This window comes from Hylobates moloch, unplaced genomic scaffold, assembly GCF_009828535.3.
Source record: "Hylobates moloch isolate HMO894 unplaced genomic scaffold, HMol_V3 SCAFFOLD_4, whole genome shotgun sequence".
Classification (NCBI taxonomy): domain Eukaryota; kingdom Metazoa; phylum Chordata; class Mammalia; order Primates; family Hylobatidae; genus Hylobates; species Hylobates moloch.
In genome coordinates this window covers 28682285-28699151 of record NW_026652279.1, presented here as the reverse complement: position 1 = coordinate 28699151, position 16867 = coordinate 28682285, and the positions used below count along the sequence as shown (strand labels likewise).

The 16867-nt window shown below is 43.7% G+C and overlaps 1 protein-coding gene across 5 annotated transcripts in view; it reads left to right on the top strand.

Annotated features, from left to right (window-relative positions):
* The window catches only part of VGLL4 (vestigial like family member 4), a 163105-nt gene that overhangs the window by 108384 nt on the left and 37854 nt on the right, over window positions 1-16867 (top strand). For all 5 annotated transcript variants that reach the window (XM_032149734.2, XM_032149735.2, XM_058437268.1 and 2 more), the window contains one exon: window positions 9480-9669. In XM_032149734.2, coding sequence (XP_032005625.1) covers window positions 9480-9669 — 190 coding nt within the window. The remainder of the gene's footprint in view (window positions 1-9479; window positions 9670-16867) is intronic.

Genomic DNA, 16867 nt, shown 5'->3' with positions numbered 1-16867 from the left:
CCATTCTCCTCCCTTGCCAGCCCATGTGTTTGTTTCCTCCTGTGCTCAGGTGCTTCTGGTCTGGAAGCGGCATCTGTATGTTCAGTTGCTTTCATCTCAGTCCTACTATGTTAGGTCAGACAGATGGGACAGTTGCAGCCGTTCATCTTTGGTGTCAGAACCAGGTTTCAGTCCTGTCCTCTCTTCTTTCCTCTCTGGATTAGTTTCCTGGGGCTGCCAGAATAAAATTCCGCAGACTGGGTGGTTTAAACAACAGAAATGTATTAACTCATTGGTCCTGGAGGCTGGAAGTCTGAGATCAAAGAGTCAGTGGGCTTATTTCTCTGGCAGGCTCTCTCCTTGGCTTGCAGATGGCCGCCTTCTCTTCTCCCGTGTCCTCGCATGGTGGCCTTTCTGTAATGTGTCTTTGTCCTAATCTCTTGTTATAGGGACAACAGTCAGATTGGATTAATGACCTCATTTCACCTTAATTACCTCTTTAAAGTCTCTGTCTTCAAATACAGCCATGTTCTCTGCAGTACTGGGGTTCAGGACTTTAACGTGTTAATTCCAGGGGTGGGCATGGTTGAGCCAATGAACTCCCCTTCCTCCCGACCCCTCCCCCTCTCTTCTCCGCCTTCCTCCCTCCTCCCTCCTCAGCTGTCTTCCTCCCATTTATTTTCCTCAACCAGTGAAGCATCTTGCACACCTAGAAAGATGATGGAAGTTGGGGAGTCTAAATCCCAGGTTTCTACTTGCAGTGCTTCCATCAATCAGCTTTGCGACCTTGAGAAATTCACTTAATTCTTGAAACACTAGTTTCCTCGGCTGCAAGGCGGGAGCTCTTCTTCCCCGCCTCCCTCACAGGGCTGCATTAAGAAAAGTCAGAACAATAGATCATGTTGTAATATGCTTATAAAATAAAATACACTCATAGAAGATACAGGAAGGCTTCTACAAAGTATAGTGTGTATGAAATGATTTAGATTCCTTGAAATTCTAGTGAAGATGGCATATGCTTCACTTCTACCAGTTTTACTGTGCTATTGTTATCCTTAACTATTAGTAGTCCAAGATAGAGGCTGTACTCTCTCAACACAATCTCATCTTTGCTCTTAAAAAAAAGAGTAGAGCTGCTCACACCAAGCCCAGTCCAGGGTGTGGACCCTGCACAGCCCTTCCCAGTCCAGCCGGCTCCCCCGAGGCGAGGTCGGGCTCTGCAGGATTAGAGCTGAGCCTGGGGCCGCCCAGAGCAGAGCATAATAGTATGAGAGGTGCTTTGTGTTGCCACCCAAGGGCTGGGGGAATTGCAGGCGATCCTTGCGCTTGGGCAGACAGCACGTCACGGCTTTTATCTGCCGGCTCGGATTGCAATGGGCGTCCCATAAAAAAAGAAAAAAGTGAGCCAGAATGGGGCTAGCCACAAGTTGAACAATTTGAAGGAGATTGACTTCACGGTGTCTTGTCCCCAGCTGCTCGACCGTGAGACAAAGAAGTATTATTTGAAAGAAAGTGAGTAAGCCCCTGGCTGCCGGGGGCTTCTCCCCTGCACAGTGATGAGAGGGTGAGATCTGAGAGGGGCGTGGAATGTGGGAGCAGGGTCCTCTTAGCAGGGTGCCCTCTCGCCAGGACATGATGTCAGTTGGTTGCCATGGGCTGTGGTCAGCCTGAAGGAGACACATCAGTGCAGCACGGCTGGCTTGGCCGACTGAGCTATGGTTTTGCTTCTTTGATTTAGGTTCAAACATGATAAAGGGGCTGGGAGGGGGGCTGAACATAAAGCCTTAGACACAGTGGAGATTTAAATTGTGAACTTAAACTCTCTGTTCGGCACAGCATAGAGATCTTTGTCAAAAATCTATCCTTAAAAGTTACAGCAAGATACATTTGACTATATTTTACCCTCTCCTTCTCCATAAAGACATTCTCATTTCACCCTGTGCTGTTGGTCTAATCTCCAGAAAATGCCCATAAATACCATTATTTTGATTAATTGCTCGGAGCCATGCCATCACCTCCTATGCAGCCTACACCCCAATCTGGCGATGAGCCCACACAGTTGGTGAGGGGCCATGTGGCTGAGACCCGGGTTCCCATGCTAACGCTGCCTTATCCCTGGGAGAGTCCATTAATCCCCCTGAAACCCAATCACTCGCCCCATCTCTGTGTTGAAGGTCATGGCCTTGATTGTTCTGTTCTATGAAAATCGAATCTGCATTTGGTGGACCAGATTCTATTTGTCCAGGTTTCAGCTGGCTATAACTTTCTTTTAGTATTCGAATAAATGAATGTTGCTGGAACTTTGAGAACTAGAAGAGTCCTTGTTTTTTAATGAAATCTCCCTTAATCATGAGATGCTAATAATTAGCTAATTCTCAAAATATTTTGTTAGTTGATTACTTTGTTGAATCTGCTTTTTCTACCACTATGTAAAGTGTGTTCTGTAAAAGTTTGGAAAGTATTTCTTGATTAGCAGTAAAAGGAAACTTAACTTTAGAAGACACATCTATTATGTAAGATGTAGTCCATTAGAGCCAAAAGTAGGCTGTCAAGATGATCTAATCAAACCACTTAATTTTATGAGTAAAGAAACAGAGGTTAGGCCAGGCTCGGTGGTTCAGGCCTGTAATCCCAGCACTTTGGGAGGCCAAGGCGGGTAGATAACTTGAGATCAGGAGTTCTAGACTACCCTGGCCAACATGGTAAAACCCCATCTCTACTAAAAAATTTTTAAAAAAGTAGCCAGGCATGGTGGCGAGCGCCTGTAGTCCCAGCTACACTCGGGAGGCTGACGGAGGAGAATCACTTGAACCCAGGAGGCAGAGGTTGCAGTGAGCCAAGATCTCGCCACTGCACTCCAGTCGGGGCGACAGAGTGAGACACTGTCTCCAAAAAAAAAAAAAAAAAAAAAAAAAAGAAATGGAGGTTGAAGAGACCAGTGCTGTTTTGAAGCCTCTGGAGTTAGGTTCTGTGTGAATCATTATTTTATGTACCACTGAAAAAGAAGCAATCTTGGCTGTTAATATATGCCAATTATTTGTAAGATAAACTTCAGTCTTAGCAATATTAAAATGTAGGAAATAGTCTTAAAATCTTTGAGATATGGTAATAACAGGATTATATAATGGGGTTACATTTTCCACGGTTCCTCCCTGTCCTCCTCCCCTCTTTCCATTTTGACTTTGAAAGCAGAATTTTCTTGTGATATTTTATCAAAATCATATTATAGCACAGCATAAAGCAAGGTGATTCTCTTTTTTCATTTCTCTCTGTTAAACTTCTCTGCCATTGAAATAAACATGCTGATTCTTGTGAAATCTTAGGCCAAAATCTTTGCTTATCTTCTTTGGGGAAATTTGAAGGAATATTGTTTATCCATATATTAGAATTGCCACCATGCCAAAAAACCACAGGAGTTAATTTTGTATATATTAGGCATTTTTCTTCATTTTATCTAGGTATTTTTCTAACAGGTGCGTAGATAAAATTATCTCCATGTAAAAGGCCAAATACATTTAAAAAATAAAACTTCTTTAGTTGTCATTGGGAATTTGAAAGAAGTAAAACTGACAGTTGTAGTTAAGCCAACTTGTAAAGCTTAAAATACAGGGTTACTCAGCTCAAATCTTCCTTCTGTTTATTCTTGAAAAAGAAAGATAATCTTTTCTCCTTTTTCAATTGCCAGACCACTGTGAAATTTAGAATACATGTTAGGACAAGAGGAAAAAGCCTCTTGCACTCCCAAGATAAGTTCCTTTTGGTGTATGTACTTTTGCCTCCTACCCTTGCAGTCAGGGTCTGTATACATTTCATCATTTATTTTTGTGACTGTACTTTGCACAGCCTTCAGCGTGTCACAGGCACTGGACACACTGATTAAAAGCAGCTTTATAGGATGTGATGAATCCAAGAGCCCAAGTCACCTCAAGTGGTTCACTGATTTGACTTTTTCTAGCTTAATAAATAATGTTTTAAAAATTATCTGACTTTAATATTGCAGGGAGATGTAACTATAATAACAAAAGGTTTGTTTTTATTTCTGGGGAAATTCATGAATGCCTGTTCTTAATTGTTTTAATAGTTTAGTGTGAAAAGCCTGAGAGAAAAAAGAATCTAATGATATTGGAGCCTTATACTGCTTATATTCTTATTTTGGAGGAGGAAGAGTTAACATTTCTACTGAGACATAATTCACATACTATACAATTCACCCATTTAAAGTCTACAATACACTTCAGTGGTTTTTAGCATATTTAGAGTTATGCAACTTTTATCACAATCAATTTTAGAAGGTTTTTGTCATTCCCCAAAGAAATCTGCCACCCGTGAACTGTCACCTCTCATTCCCCCTTCTCCCAGCCCCCAGCACCGACTCACCTGCTTTCTGCCTGTGAGCCTCCCTCTTCTGACATTTCATAGAAATGGAATCAGACAGTAGGTGGCCTTTTATGTCTGCTTTCCTTCACTCAGCATACTGTTTTCTAGGTTCATCTGTGCCATGGCATGAATCAGTATCTTACTCCTTTTTATAGCTGCATAATATTTCATCATGGATATTTCATTTTTTACATCTATTAGTTCATGGACATTTTGGTTGTTTCCACTATTTAGCGATTTTAATAATGCTGCTATGAACATGCATGTACAAGCTTTTGTGTGGACATGTTTTCATTTCTCTTGGTTATGTACCCACGACTAGAATTGCTAGGTTATGTGGTAACTCTGTGTTTCATCAGTTGAGGAGCTGTCAGACTGTTTTCCACCGTGGCCATGCTGTGTCCGGAGTTGGTTCCTTCTGGTGGGTTCTTGGTCTCGCTGTCTTCAAGAATGAAGCTGGGGACCTTTGCGGTGAGCGTTACAGCTCTTAAAGGTGGCATGGACCCAAAGAGTGAGCAGCAGCAAGATTTATTGTGAAGAGCAAAGGAACAAAGCTTCCACAGTGTAGAAGAATACCCGAGTGGGTTGCCGCTGCTGGCTGGGGTGGCCAGCTTTTATTCCCTTATTTGTCCCTGCCCATGTCCTGCTCATTGGTCCATTTTACAAAGTGCTGATTGGTCCATTTTACAAACCTCTAGCTAGCCACAGAGAGCTGATTGATGCGTTTTTACAGAGCACCGATTGGCGCATTTTACAAACTTCTAGCTAGCCACAGAACACTGATTGGTGCGTTTTACAGTCCTAGCTACAGAGTGCTGATGGTGCATTTTACAGTCCTCTTGTAAGGCAGAAAAGTTCTGCAAGTCCCCACCCAACCCACAAGTCCAGCTGGCTTCACCTCTCAATGCCACTTTACAATTCTACCAGCAGCGTACACGTGTTCCAACTTCTCCACATCCTTGCTAACACTTTTGTATTGTCTTTTGATCATAGCCATCCTAACAGGTGTTAGTGGTAGTTCTTTGTGGTATTGATTTGCATTTCCTTGATGGCTGATGACGTTGGACATCTGATATGGTTTGGCTGTGTTCCCACCCAATCTCATCTTGAATTATAGCTCCCATAATTCCCACGTGTTGTGGGAGGGACCCGGTGGGAGATAACTGAGTCATGGGGGTGGTTTCCACCATACTGTTCCCGTGGTAGTAAGTCTCACAAGATCTGATGGTTTTATAAGGGAACACCCCTTTCTCTCATTCTCATTCTCTCGTCTGCCACCATGTAAGACACGCCTTTCGGCTTCCTCCATGATTGTGAGGCTTCCCCAGGCATGTGGAACTGTGAATCCATTAGGCCTCTTTTTCTTTATAAATTACCCAGTCTTGGGTATGTCTTTATCAGCAACATGAGAACAGACTAATACAACATCTTTCCATGTGCTTATTGGCTATTTTCATATCTTCTCTTGGGAAATGCCTATTTAGATCTTTTTCTATTTTTTGTTATCTTTTTAATTGTTGTAAGAGTTCTTCATATATTTTTAAATAGATCTTTTAACACTCCTTATTCTATAGCATCTTTGATCTTTAACATATCCTCAAGCTCTGTAAACTGCCCGTCCTGTCACCTTGCCTCATTGATTCAGTAGGTCAGTTGTGCTGTGCACCCTCAGGTTTATTAAATGAATTAAATGCTACCTGCTTCCAGGAGCACAAAATAAAGTAGGGAGGGAAGCACCAGAGTGATAAGTTTCTATAGCTGTTCAGAGGAAGAGGAGATGACCTTCAGCTGGAGGAATCAAGGAGGACAGCCTGATGGAGGAGGCATTTTAAGTGGTTTTTGCAGGATGCATGAACTTAAATGAGAAGATTGAGGGAAGAACAAGTTCTCTGTGGAATGGTGATGAGTCTAGTTTAACTTTTTGGGCTGAAATTTTCAGGGCTCATAAAGAGGAATACTGGGAATGAAAATGAGAAAGGCAGTTGGGGTTTCGAATACAGAAGTCTGCAGTCACTGGATATCTGGGGTGAGGATGGGCCAACGTGCTGAGAGTGGCGCTTTGGAAGATGGAATTCACAGAGCTGTGTAGGATTGGGGGTGGGCGGGGGCGCGGGGGGATTGAAAGCAGCCCTGCTGGGTTTCCATCTCAGAGACTGAGGTGCACTAGAAGACAGAAAGGCCTGTAGTTAAACTCCTGTAAAAGTTGTTCAATCTCACGGTTTCCAAATTTATTTGACCCCAGGGTCACCCTTGTTTTTTTCGATGAATAACATCTGAGGTACATACCTTGAGTTTTGCTGTCTTAGTTCACAATTAAACAAGTAACAATTTCTTAGTAAATGTTGGTTAGTTGGTTGATCACTTGTTGATCATAGAATTGCATCAGTAATTCTAAGAGCTGGAAAGAACATGACACATTAGTTAGTCCAGCTCCTTGTTGTATGGAGGGAGGCCCAGAGAGGGGAAGCACGTGCCCACATTCACCCCATCCTAAATAAAGGAAGAGTCAAGATTGCAACGCAAGTGTCTTGTCTCCCAGACCAAATGTTTGCTTCAGTTTTACTAAAATAATTTTAACCACACCACACATACAGCAGTTACCACTCTTGTCTAAAATACAAGTGTTGGGTTAGGGCCGTCTAGGGAGGGGCCCCAACGATGCATAAAGGCACATAAGTCAACGGACCTGTCCCTGACCTTATGTGCAGATTCTTTTCCTTTGCTCTAAGCCTTGTGTGAGGCTGCACAGTCTTATGATGAGGCGTTGTCTGATTGCAGAGGCCATGGGTTCTTGCCTCCAGCTAACCTGTTAACTGGAGGATCCTGGGTAAGTCACGCTATGTTTTGGGGCACAGCTTCGTCATCCATCAAATGAGGCAAACTGTGCTTCCTGGGCACCTTCCAGCGCCGGCAAACTGAGATACTGAAGTACTACAGCATGCATTTACCACTGTCTCCAGGGGACCTGGTGGAGGCTTCTGTCACAGTCCCTGGTGAAGGACACCTGGAGTGCCTTCATGGGGCCTGTAGCCCCAGTCCCACCCCCATCTGTGGGTTAGAAATCTCCAGTGTTTTCTGAGGATTCTTGTGGAATTTTTTTCTATGTTAGACATCAGTGATTCAGTCTTAAAGATAAGCACTGCATCCGTTGGATGAACTTAAAAACGCAAACAAGCACGAGAATTTTTACTAGGATGGAAACTGGGGAGGGGAGTGGGAATGTTGTTCTTAACCCAAGGGTTTTGCTTTCCGCGTCACAGCGTATGCTGGTGGAATGAGTGATGGCTCCTTTTTTGGAGTGATTTCAGTCTGTTGCTGTAGTGGTTGTTTTCCATAGCAACTCTTGTTGCTACACAGCTGGCATCTGATGAAATGATGACCATAGTTCGGGGGTCCAAGCCCGAGGACTCCTCATCCCCTCGCATCCTGCCAGGAGTGTTGAGAAACCCTGGGTGGAGAGGAGGGTCAGCTGGTGCCATTTTGATAAGGTTTGATTTGCAGTTGCTGCGTTCCTGGGGGTATCATCAGGGCTTCCCAGAAAGTTAGCTGGGCTTGGGCTTCTGAACACTTTCCCTTGGAAACACCCTCTTCTCTCTTTGTGGAGGAGGAAGTATCACAAAGAAGGGAGATAATTAGAAAGGATATTTTTCTAATTTATGAAGGTATAAAGATGAGCGCTGCTTTTTTTTGTTTTTTAAAATGAAAAATTACTAAATAGGGAGTATAGGCCAACCAAGATCATACTGAATTTCTGAGTGTGGCAGGCCAGCGTGAAGACTGTGTTTTAGGTATCTCATTTAAAGTGGAAAGTTCCAGTTTGCTTTGGGGCCAGAATCCTTAAAAGAAATCCTGGCTGGAGGTGTATTATGGGTCGCTGTATATTTGCTAGTTTACATCCTGCTGAGTAAATTGGCCAAGTTTTTATTTTTCCTGGTAAATATTCAGACGGTTTTTCCTCACTCCTTTCTCCAACAAAATCATATTTGTCATATGTGTATGAAGTAAATGACTGTTAACACTGTCCACACGTCTGTGATGATATGAAAATTAGTGGTGGCAAACAAAGATTCCTTTTCTTAGGTACCACAAGGCCTCAGATGAAGTTGACTTTATCCTCGTATTACTCTCAAATTGTGACCAAATGGAAACAAAATTGGTCAGGTCCAAGAGACCAAAATGTACAGCACAACAAAAGGGTTATTATTTGTGAAAAATTTACGTGCTCCCCCCATGTGACTTAGAAAGTTTGAAGTTTTCTCTTAAAGTAATCATTCATCTTTATAAAGTTTAGAAGGTACACAACCTTTATTACTATGAAAGGCTATGCTTATTTTAATTCACAGCGAGGCACAAAGTGATTGCCTAGTACAAAACCTTTTTAAAATAGTAATGAAAAATGCCAAGATGTCAAATCAAATGGAAATTTGGACCCTAATTTGATTGCCTGACTTCGAAACCTGTTTCAGAACTGCACCTACCTACATATTATGCTTGTGATAAGTTATATGCTGAAGCTTTGTGCTGATATTTTAAAGTGCAAGTTTTAGTGTACTATAAGAATTAAACATTTATTTCTCATTAAACAATGTATTTATGTTTCTTTTAACTTTAGGGGCAAATGTGTGAACTATTAGCCCATAAACTTTCCTCATTCTTCTAAAATAAATTACCAAGACTACAATAAAAAAAAAAAAAAAACAGAACAAGCAGGAAAAGTGAGTTGGGCATAGTGGTTTCATGAATGCAGTGAGGTCATTCTCCTGTCCACATCGAGTGGAATACCCACACGTGAAAAGACCTTTGGTGTTTTAAATTAACTTTTGAAATTGTTTACAGCACATGCTTTTTGCCTCCCCCCAGCTATTTTATTGCAACTGTTTATTTTAAACTCTACCCTAAAGAGTGACTGTGCTAGAAAACCACGTTGATGTAAAATGTCTCATGGTTGGCAGCTAACCACACTCAAACCATGTTCAGAGGATGGCAGGCGGCCCCATCCCATTGCCAAAAACTTTCCACTGGGAGTAGTTTTGTAAGGGGCTGGCTGGGCGGGCGGGGAGCTTGGGGGACTGAGATGGGGGCCTTTCTCCTGCTTCGTGACTACATCATCTCTCTCTGCGTAGGTGAAGCTGCTCTCAGGGGAGAACCCAGAATGCAGACCCTGCCGGTGGCCTCTGCCCTCAGCAGTCACCGCACCGGCCCTCCCCCAATCAGCCCCAGCAAGAGGAAGTTCAGCATGGAGCCAGGTGACGAGGACCTAGACTGTGACAATGACCACGTCTCCAAGATGAGTCGCATCTTCAACCCCCATCTGTGAGTTCCTGTGTTCTTATTTTGGCTTAAGGGTGCTCCGTGCTGGGGCCCTATTTGTTTTGCAACTTTGTGCTAATTCTGATGTTATCATTTGCATACTTTATTTGAAAAGGATATTATTTACAAAAGAAAAATAGTGCTCATCTGCCAAAAAGAATGGCAGTAAACTCATTTTGATAACTCGTGGTGAGATGGAAGTCTGACTTCCCTCCAGCCTACTTGTAGGACCTTCCGCATGTTAAACTCCACAGAAGTTAATGTCCCCTTAGAACTTCTGCGAGTAGTCGAGTAGTCGTCTGCTAAGCTTCGCTTTTTTTTGCCTGTACATATTGATTGTTTTTAGGAGAGTCAACGTTTAGTGAATGTCATTATGCACCAGACAAATAGAAGGGAAGCTCAGCACCTTTTTGACCGAGCAGACGTCTGTAAAGTTCTTACTCAGGAGTCTAGGATTGTACACACGAAGAAGTAAGTGTTCATCCCACCTTATGTGCCCCTGGTACAAACTTGAGACCTTCCCATAAAAGGAAGCCAGCTTCCTATGCTCATGACAAGGTGCCACTCATCACATCCAGCCAGTCCTTGATCTGCCACTGACTGTCTACCTTCTTGACACGAATTGCTTCAACTCTTTGGGCCTCAGTTTTGTTATTTGTGAAACACGCGCTGAAACCACAGGTCTCTGAATCTGTGCAACGTCACCATGTTTCCATTGGAAAAGCCTCCCGCTTCCATGCACCCGGCTTCTCCCCTTTGCACTCTCCTCTCGGCACACGCCCTCCTCGCAAAGGGAGAGGCTTCTCCCCAGTTTTCAGGACTTGGAGATGCCCCACCAGCTGCCCAGAGAGTCTACGGTACAGTGGTGAGGGCAGTTGGTGTTCTCGGAGTTATATTGCCAATCCTGGCAAGGTTGCACTGAGTACTGGAGGGAGTAGCTTTGCGTGTGCAGGTACAGAGGTCCTCCTTCCCCCTTCCCAAGCGCTCACTCCAGCATGAGTCATTGTTTCCTCATTATTCAAGATGCTCCAATTCCTGAGGGCACTGCTGTTTCCCCACAGGAAGGTAGAGGAGGGAGGGCTCCTCCTTGGAGGCAGAGCTTCCGCAGAGAGGTGGCCCAGCTCCCGCCTCTGCTGCCTCAGCTCTAGCGTCCTAGCATTCCGCTCATTCCAGTCAGCTTGGACTGTTGTGTTCAGTCATAAGACACTGACAGAGGTATTTATCCTCAAATAAATCACTGCAGTGTTAGTCAGAGGCTGAGCCTGCAGTCTGGAGTCCTGGAATTTGCTACCATCAGGAATCCAGCAGGAAGGCCCTGCAAACAATGCACTCCGCAGGCAGGGCTAGCTTAACTCCTGGGTGCTCAACTCTTGCAGTTCATTCTTTTATTCCTACGAATTTCTTATACTTTCCCATCCACTTTTCCCAAACCCAAATAAGAGCATTTGGTATTTTTTTTTTTTCTTTTCATAAGTAAGAAAGGGGAAGACAGCCTGCAGACAAACATGCCTTAATTTAAATCCTGATTGTGCCACACAACAGCTGTGAGGCTTTGGACAAGTCACTTAATTTAGCTGGGCCCAGTATCCTTGACAGTTATATCCTTGTCATTGGACAATGACAATGATAATAGTTAATGTATAGAGCTATTATGAGGACTAGAGTTAAAATATGCAAAGAGCTTGGCACGGTATAGCACTTAGTTGATGGGAGCTGTTATTTTTATTCCATTGTTCAGATAGTGGTTATGATGATAGATAATAAGAATATATACATATGTATATATGGTGGATTTAATGTTTGATAGTATGTGCCTTTTAATCAAAATGCCTGGGTTCAATTCCCACTTTCTTTATCTTTCATCACAGATAATGTTAATTCCTTCCTCATAGGATTATTGTAAGGACTTAAGTATGGTGCCTGGCAGATAGTAAGTACTCAGCTTTAGTCAATGTTAATATTATTATTAGAATATTAAAATGTTCAGAAAATAATTTTTGGCTAGGCGCAGTGGCTCACACACCTGTAATCCTAGCACTTTGGGAGGCCAAGGTGGGTGGATCACCTGAGGCCAGGAGTTTGAGACCAGCCTAGGCAACATGGTGAAACCCCGTCTCTACTAAAAATACAAAAAACTAGCTGGGTGTGGTGGTGCATGCCTGTCATCCCAGCTACTTGGGAGGCTGAGGCATGAGAATCGCTTGAACCTTGGAGGCGGAGGTTGCAGTGAGCCAGCTGAGACTCTTGTCTTAAAAAAAAAAAAAAAAGGGCCGGGCGCGGTGGCTCACGCTTGTAATCCCAGCACTTTGGGAGGCCGAGGCGGGCGGATCACGAGGTCAGGAGATCGAGACCACGGTGAAACCCCGACTCTACTAAAAATACAAAAAATTAGCCGGGCGTGGTGGCGGGCACCTGTAGTCCCAGCTACTCGGAGAGGCTGAGGCAGGAGAATGGCGTGAACCCGGGAGGCGGAGCTTGCAGTGAGCTGAGATCGCGCCACTGCACTCCAGCCTGGGCGACAGAGCGAGACTCCATCTCAAAAAAAAAAAAAAAAAAAAAAAGAAGGCTGGGGGCGGTGGCTCACGCCTGTAATCCCAGCACTTTGGGAGGCCGAGGCGGGTGGATCACGAGGTCAAGAGATCCAGACCATCCTGGCTAACACGGTGAAACCCCGTTTCTGCTAAAAATACAAAAAATTAGCCGGGCGTGGTGGCGGGCGCTTGTAGTCCCAGCTACTCGGGAAGCTGAGGCAGGAGAATGGCGTGAACCTGGGAGGCGGAACTTGGAGTGAGCCGAGATCGTGCCACTGCACTCCAGCCTGGGCGACAGAGCGAGACTCCATCTCAAAAAAAAAAAAGAAAAAGAAAAAATAATTTTGTAGCTCTCTTGGTGGCTACAAATAAGACCTTGATGTACGGGTCTGTGATGACACTATAAATAATTTTAAGTGTAAATAATAGAATCCTCAAATTTTATGTGCAAATCACAATTGACATTATTATACAAAGTTTTAGGAAAATAGAAACAGGAGTAACCTCCTCTCTCAGACTCCCTTACACCAGCCAGGTGACTCCCCCCTCATTTTCTTTTATTGTGGTAAAAAATATATATATTATAAACTGTATTTTCTTAACCGTTTTTAAGTGTACAGTGTAAGTGTTAGGTAACGGGTACCTTAACGGTGCCGGTTCCGGGTTCTTCTCCCCTCCTTGACCGGGCACTGTCTGAACCCGCCAAAGGAGGGCCAATCAGAAAGAAGCATCTCCCGCCTTCCCTTGGGCCTGCCCCACGTAGGCCCAAGGGATATAAAACCCAGCACACCAGCAGCTCTCTCCTCTCCTCTCCTCTCCTCTCCTCTCCCCTCCCCCCCCCCCCCCTCCCTCCCCTCCCTCTCTCTCTTCTTCCCTTTCTCCCTCTCCAATAAAGATCTCTTGGCTGCCACCGGTGTCGTCTCTGACTAGCCCGTCGCCTTTCAGTAAGGAGGAAAGGCGATGGGTGTGTGGTTAGGTCCTTCTGAGTGTTACTTGTTTACCGTGTGATAGTTATTAATTTTAGTAACATTACCATTGTTTGTACTGTGTTTTCTAAGAGCCTAATGACAGATTTCACAGGTAGATTGGAAAGATGCTGCCTGTCTGTCTTCTTCGTGTTGTAGGGTATTTAGTGCTGCTGTTTGATGAAATGTTTCCTATTTGGGCTATAGCATGCTTCCTCCTTTATATTTAATGCCTAAGAAGTTATCTGCAATAAATTACAGATTCATAATTATTTGAAAAGGAATAGCCTAGTGTATCTATCTCTTTAAGGAGATTACAAAATGGTTTTTGTGTTTTATCTTCTTAGAGTTTGTTAATGACATACAATGAAAATGTGATGTTTTTTATCACTAAAACAATCACAATAATTCTGGGGAAAGGAGTGTTATTGGAAAAGAGTTTTGGCTGGGTGTGCTAGCTCATGCCTGTAATCCCAGCACTTTAGGAGGCTGAGGCAGGCAGATTGCTTGAGCCTAGGAGTTTGAGACCAGCCTGTGCAATATAGCAAGACCCCCATCTCTACAAAAATTTTTTTAAATTAGCTTGGCCTGGTGGAGTGCTCCTTTGCTCCCAGCTACTTGGGAGGCTGAGGTGGGAGGATAGCTTTAGCCCAGGAGTTTAAGACTGCAGTGAGCTGTGATCACACCACTGCACTCCAGCCAGGGTACAAAAGGGAGACCTTGCCTCTAAAAAAGGAAGGAAGGGAGAGGGGGAGGAAGAAAGAAAAATAGTTTCGGTAGCTAGCTAACAAGGCCTGAAAGGTGCATGGTTTGGCTGCATTTTATTATAAGCATCATATGGAGACATTTTCTAGTAGAAAGATGGAGAGATCGGGTGGCTCTGAGCCAGAGTAAGAAGCGACAGAGGCCGGGCAAGGTGGCGCGTGCCTGTAATCCTAGCACTTTGGGAGGCTGAGGTGGGCAGATCACATGAGGTCAGGAGTTTGAGACCAGACTGATGGATATGGTGAAACCCTGTCTCTACTAAAAATACAAAAAAAATTAGCTGGGCATGGTGGTGTGTGCCTGTAGTCCCAGCTACTCAGGAGGCTGAGACAGGAGAATTGCTTGAATCCAGGTGGCAGAGGTTGCAGTGAGTCGAGATCACGCCATTGCACTAGCCTGGGCAACAGAGTGAGATGATGTCTTAAAAAAAAAAAAAAAAGGCAACAGAGAGTAAGACTGAGTTCTATCCAGTTTGATTTAGGGGAAGGGGAAGAAAAGAGAGGTTTCCTTAGTGATTTCTTCAGAATTTTGAAAATTAGAATTCCTGGGATTTTACTCCAGCCTCTTAGGACCTGGCGTATTTGAACTCATTATTAATTTTTTTGTTGATATTGTTACCGAACCACCAGGGGTTTGGTCTAGGTCCTGCTGCTCACCACACAGAAAGCCAATGACTGGGATGAGGAGTATTGCCAAGGAAGAGGGCTTTCATTGGGTGCCACAGTCCAGGAGATGGGGCAAATCCATCTCCCTGATGGACTAAAGCTAGGGGTTTATATAGCAGGGAAGAAATGAAACAAGATTTAACAAATAGGAACTTGGGAGGAGCAAGGACACAATCATGATGAAGGAGGGTCCCGCATCTCTTTGTCTGGATGTAGTGACCCGGTGGGCTTCAGTTCTTTGACACTTTTTTTTTTTTTTTTTTGAGAGAACTGAAGGTCTTTTCCTAAGGACGTCAGATAAAGCAAATGTAAGTTTTAAGTTTTAAGACTAGAAAGGTCAATTTCTATGTTTATCCATTAACCTATCTATGGGACTGTTGGGTTGGTTCCAATATGGTGACCCTGAGAAATACATTATTTCTGTTTATTTCTTAAGAAAAGTCTTAAGAACGTGAACGTCTGTTTGGAAGTTGAAAAGTACTCTGTGTTTGGAAAGAGTGGATTAAAGGATGGGAAGAGGTAGAGTGGGATTCATTTTGTGGAAAAATCAATAAGTTTTTTTTTTTTAATGGCCCTTGATATTCAAGTGCAATCTGGTAAGAAAGAACTCTTCCCCTTTTTCCTGCCTGCCTGCCTATTTATCTACTTATTATCCATATGGCCTCCGGGGTTCCTGTCTTAATGAATTGTGGCTGTCCCAGAGTTGACAAACAAGAACCCTGTCCACTGGTCCTGTATCCTTGTCATAACCTCTATGATTTTGTTGTGGTTGTTGAGCACTTTCTTATTTTCTGGCCTTCAAGTTGTTCTAGGCTCATCTTGTAGCCTACCTGCTCCAGCCATGGAATTAGCCATTTTTCCAGGGGACTCCAGATCCTTTTAGTGGGGAATAGGATTTAGAAGCCCAGATCCAGGTGCTAGGTGTGTTATCGTTACTATGGATTACATAGCTTTTCATGGTAACTTATTGTTACTGTGATGACATTGCTTTTAGACTTGATTTGTCTAATAGTACGGCAGACACCAGCTACAGGTGTTGATTTAAAATTAAAATTAAAAATCTGGTTCCTCAGCTGCAGGAGTCATATTTCAAGCTCAGTGGCCACATGTGGCCGGTCGCTACCGTATCGGACAGCACAGATACAGAACATTTCTATCATCACAAGAAGTTCTGTTGAACAGCATTGTTTCGAGATCCTTTCCATGGAAAGAGCTAGGAGATAACGAGTTCCTGGCGATGCTCCAGGGCTAACCCAACTCTCCCAAGCTCCTCCTCGCCCTCCCCGTTCCATACTGTATCTCCCTGGTTCACCAGTAAGAACAACATCCACACATGTACTCGTGGTCCACTCCTGCAGTGCACGTCAGGTAATTTCAGAAGCACGGTGCCAATACCACTTTGAAAAATAAAAAGAATTCAGGATTTGTTGATGGTTTTTCCTTCTCCCATGCTGAGAGTATAATAGTCATAGGATGAATTTGAAGAGTGACTTTCCCCTTTCTCCTCAGTATTGTCGTGTTATTTGAAATATATTGTTAGGTTCATTAATTTCTGTTTGCATTCAGTTTTAGACTTTTTCCATCCTTTCAAATTTTATTTTTTGAATACGTAAGATATGAACGTCCTCCCCAAAGTTAAAACTGTACTAAAAAGTGTGTTTTTAATGTTACTCCCTACCCTGTCTTGTTCACGCCTTTTACTCCCTTCCCTGGAAGCAAAGCATCCTTCTTGTGTTTCTGTTTTGGTAAATCAAGCAAATACATGAATGTTTTATCATTTCCCCTTCTTTCTTACATGTGCGATAACCTACTGTGTATACTTACTTTAGCCTTGGTGTTTTCTTTGTTTCTTTGTTTGTTTATTTGTTTGTGATGGAGTTTCACTCTTGTTGCCTAGGCTGGAGTGCAATGAGGCAATCTCAGCTCACCACAACCTCCGCCTCCTGGGTTCCAGTGATTCTCCTGCCTCAGCCTCCTGAGTAGCTAGGATTATAGGAAGGCGCCACCACGCCCGGCTAATTTTATATTTTTGGTAGAGATGGGGTTTCTCCATGTTGGTCAGGCTGGTCTTGAACTCCCGATCTCAGGTGATCTGCCCGCCTCGGCCTCTCAAAGTGCTGGGATTACAGGCGTGAGCCACTGTGCCTGGCCACCTTCATGTTTTTCAATGACACATCGTGGAAATCTTTTCCTACCAGCTCCTCACTCTGGATTTCAGCTGCATGGCACTCCATTACCTACATGCATCAAAGCTCATCCAACCAGTCTCCTATTT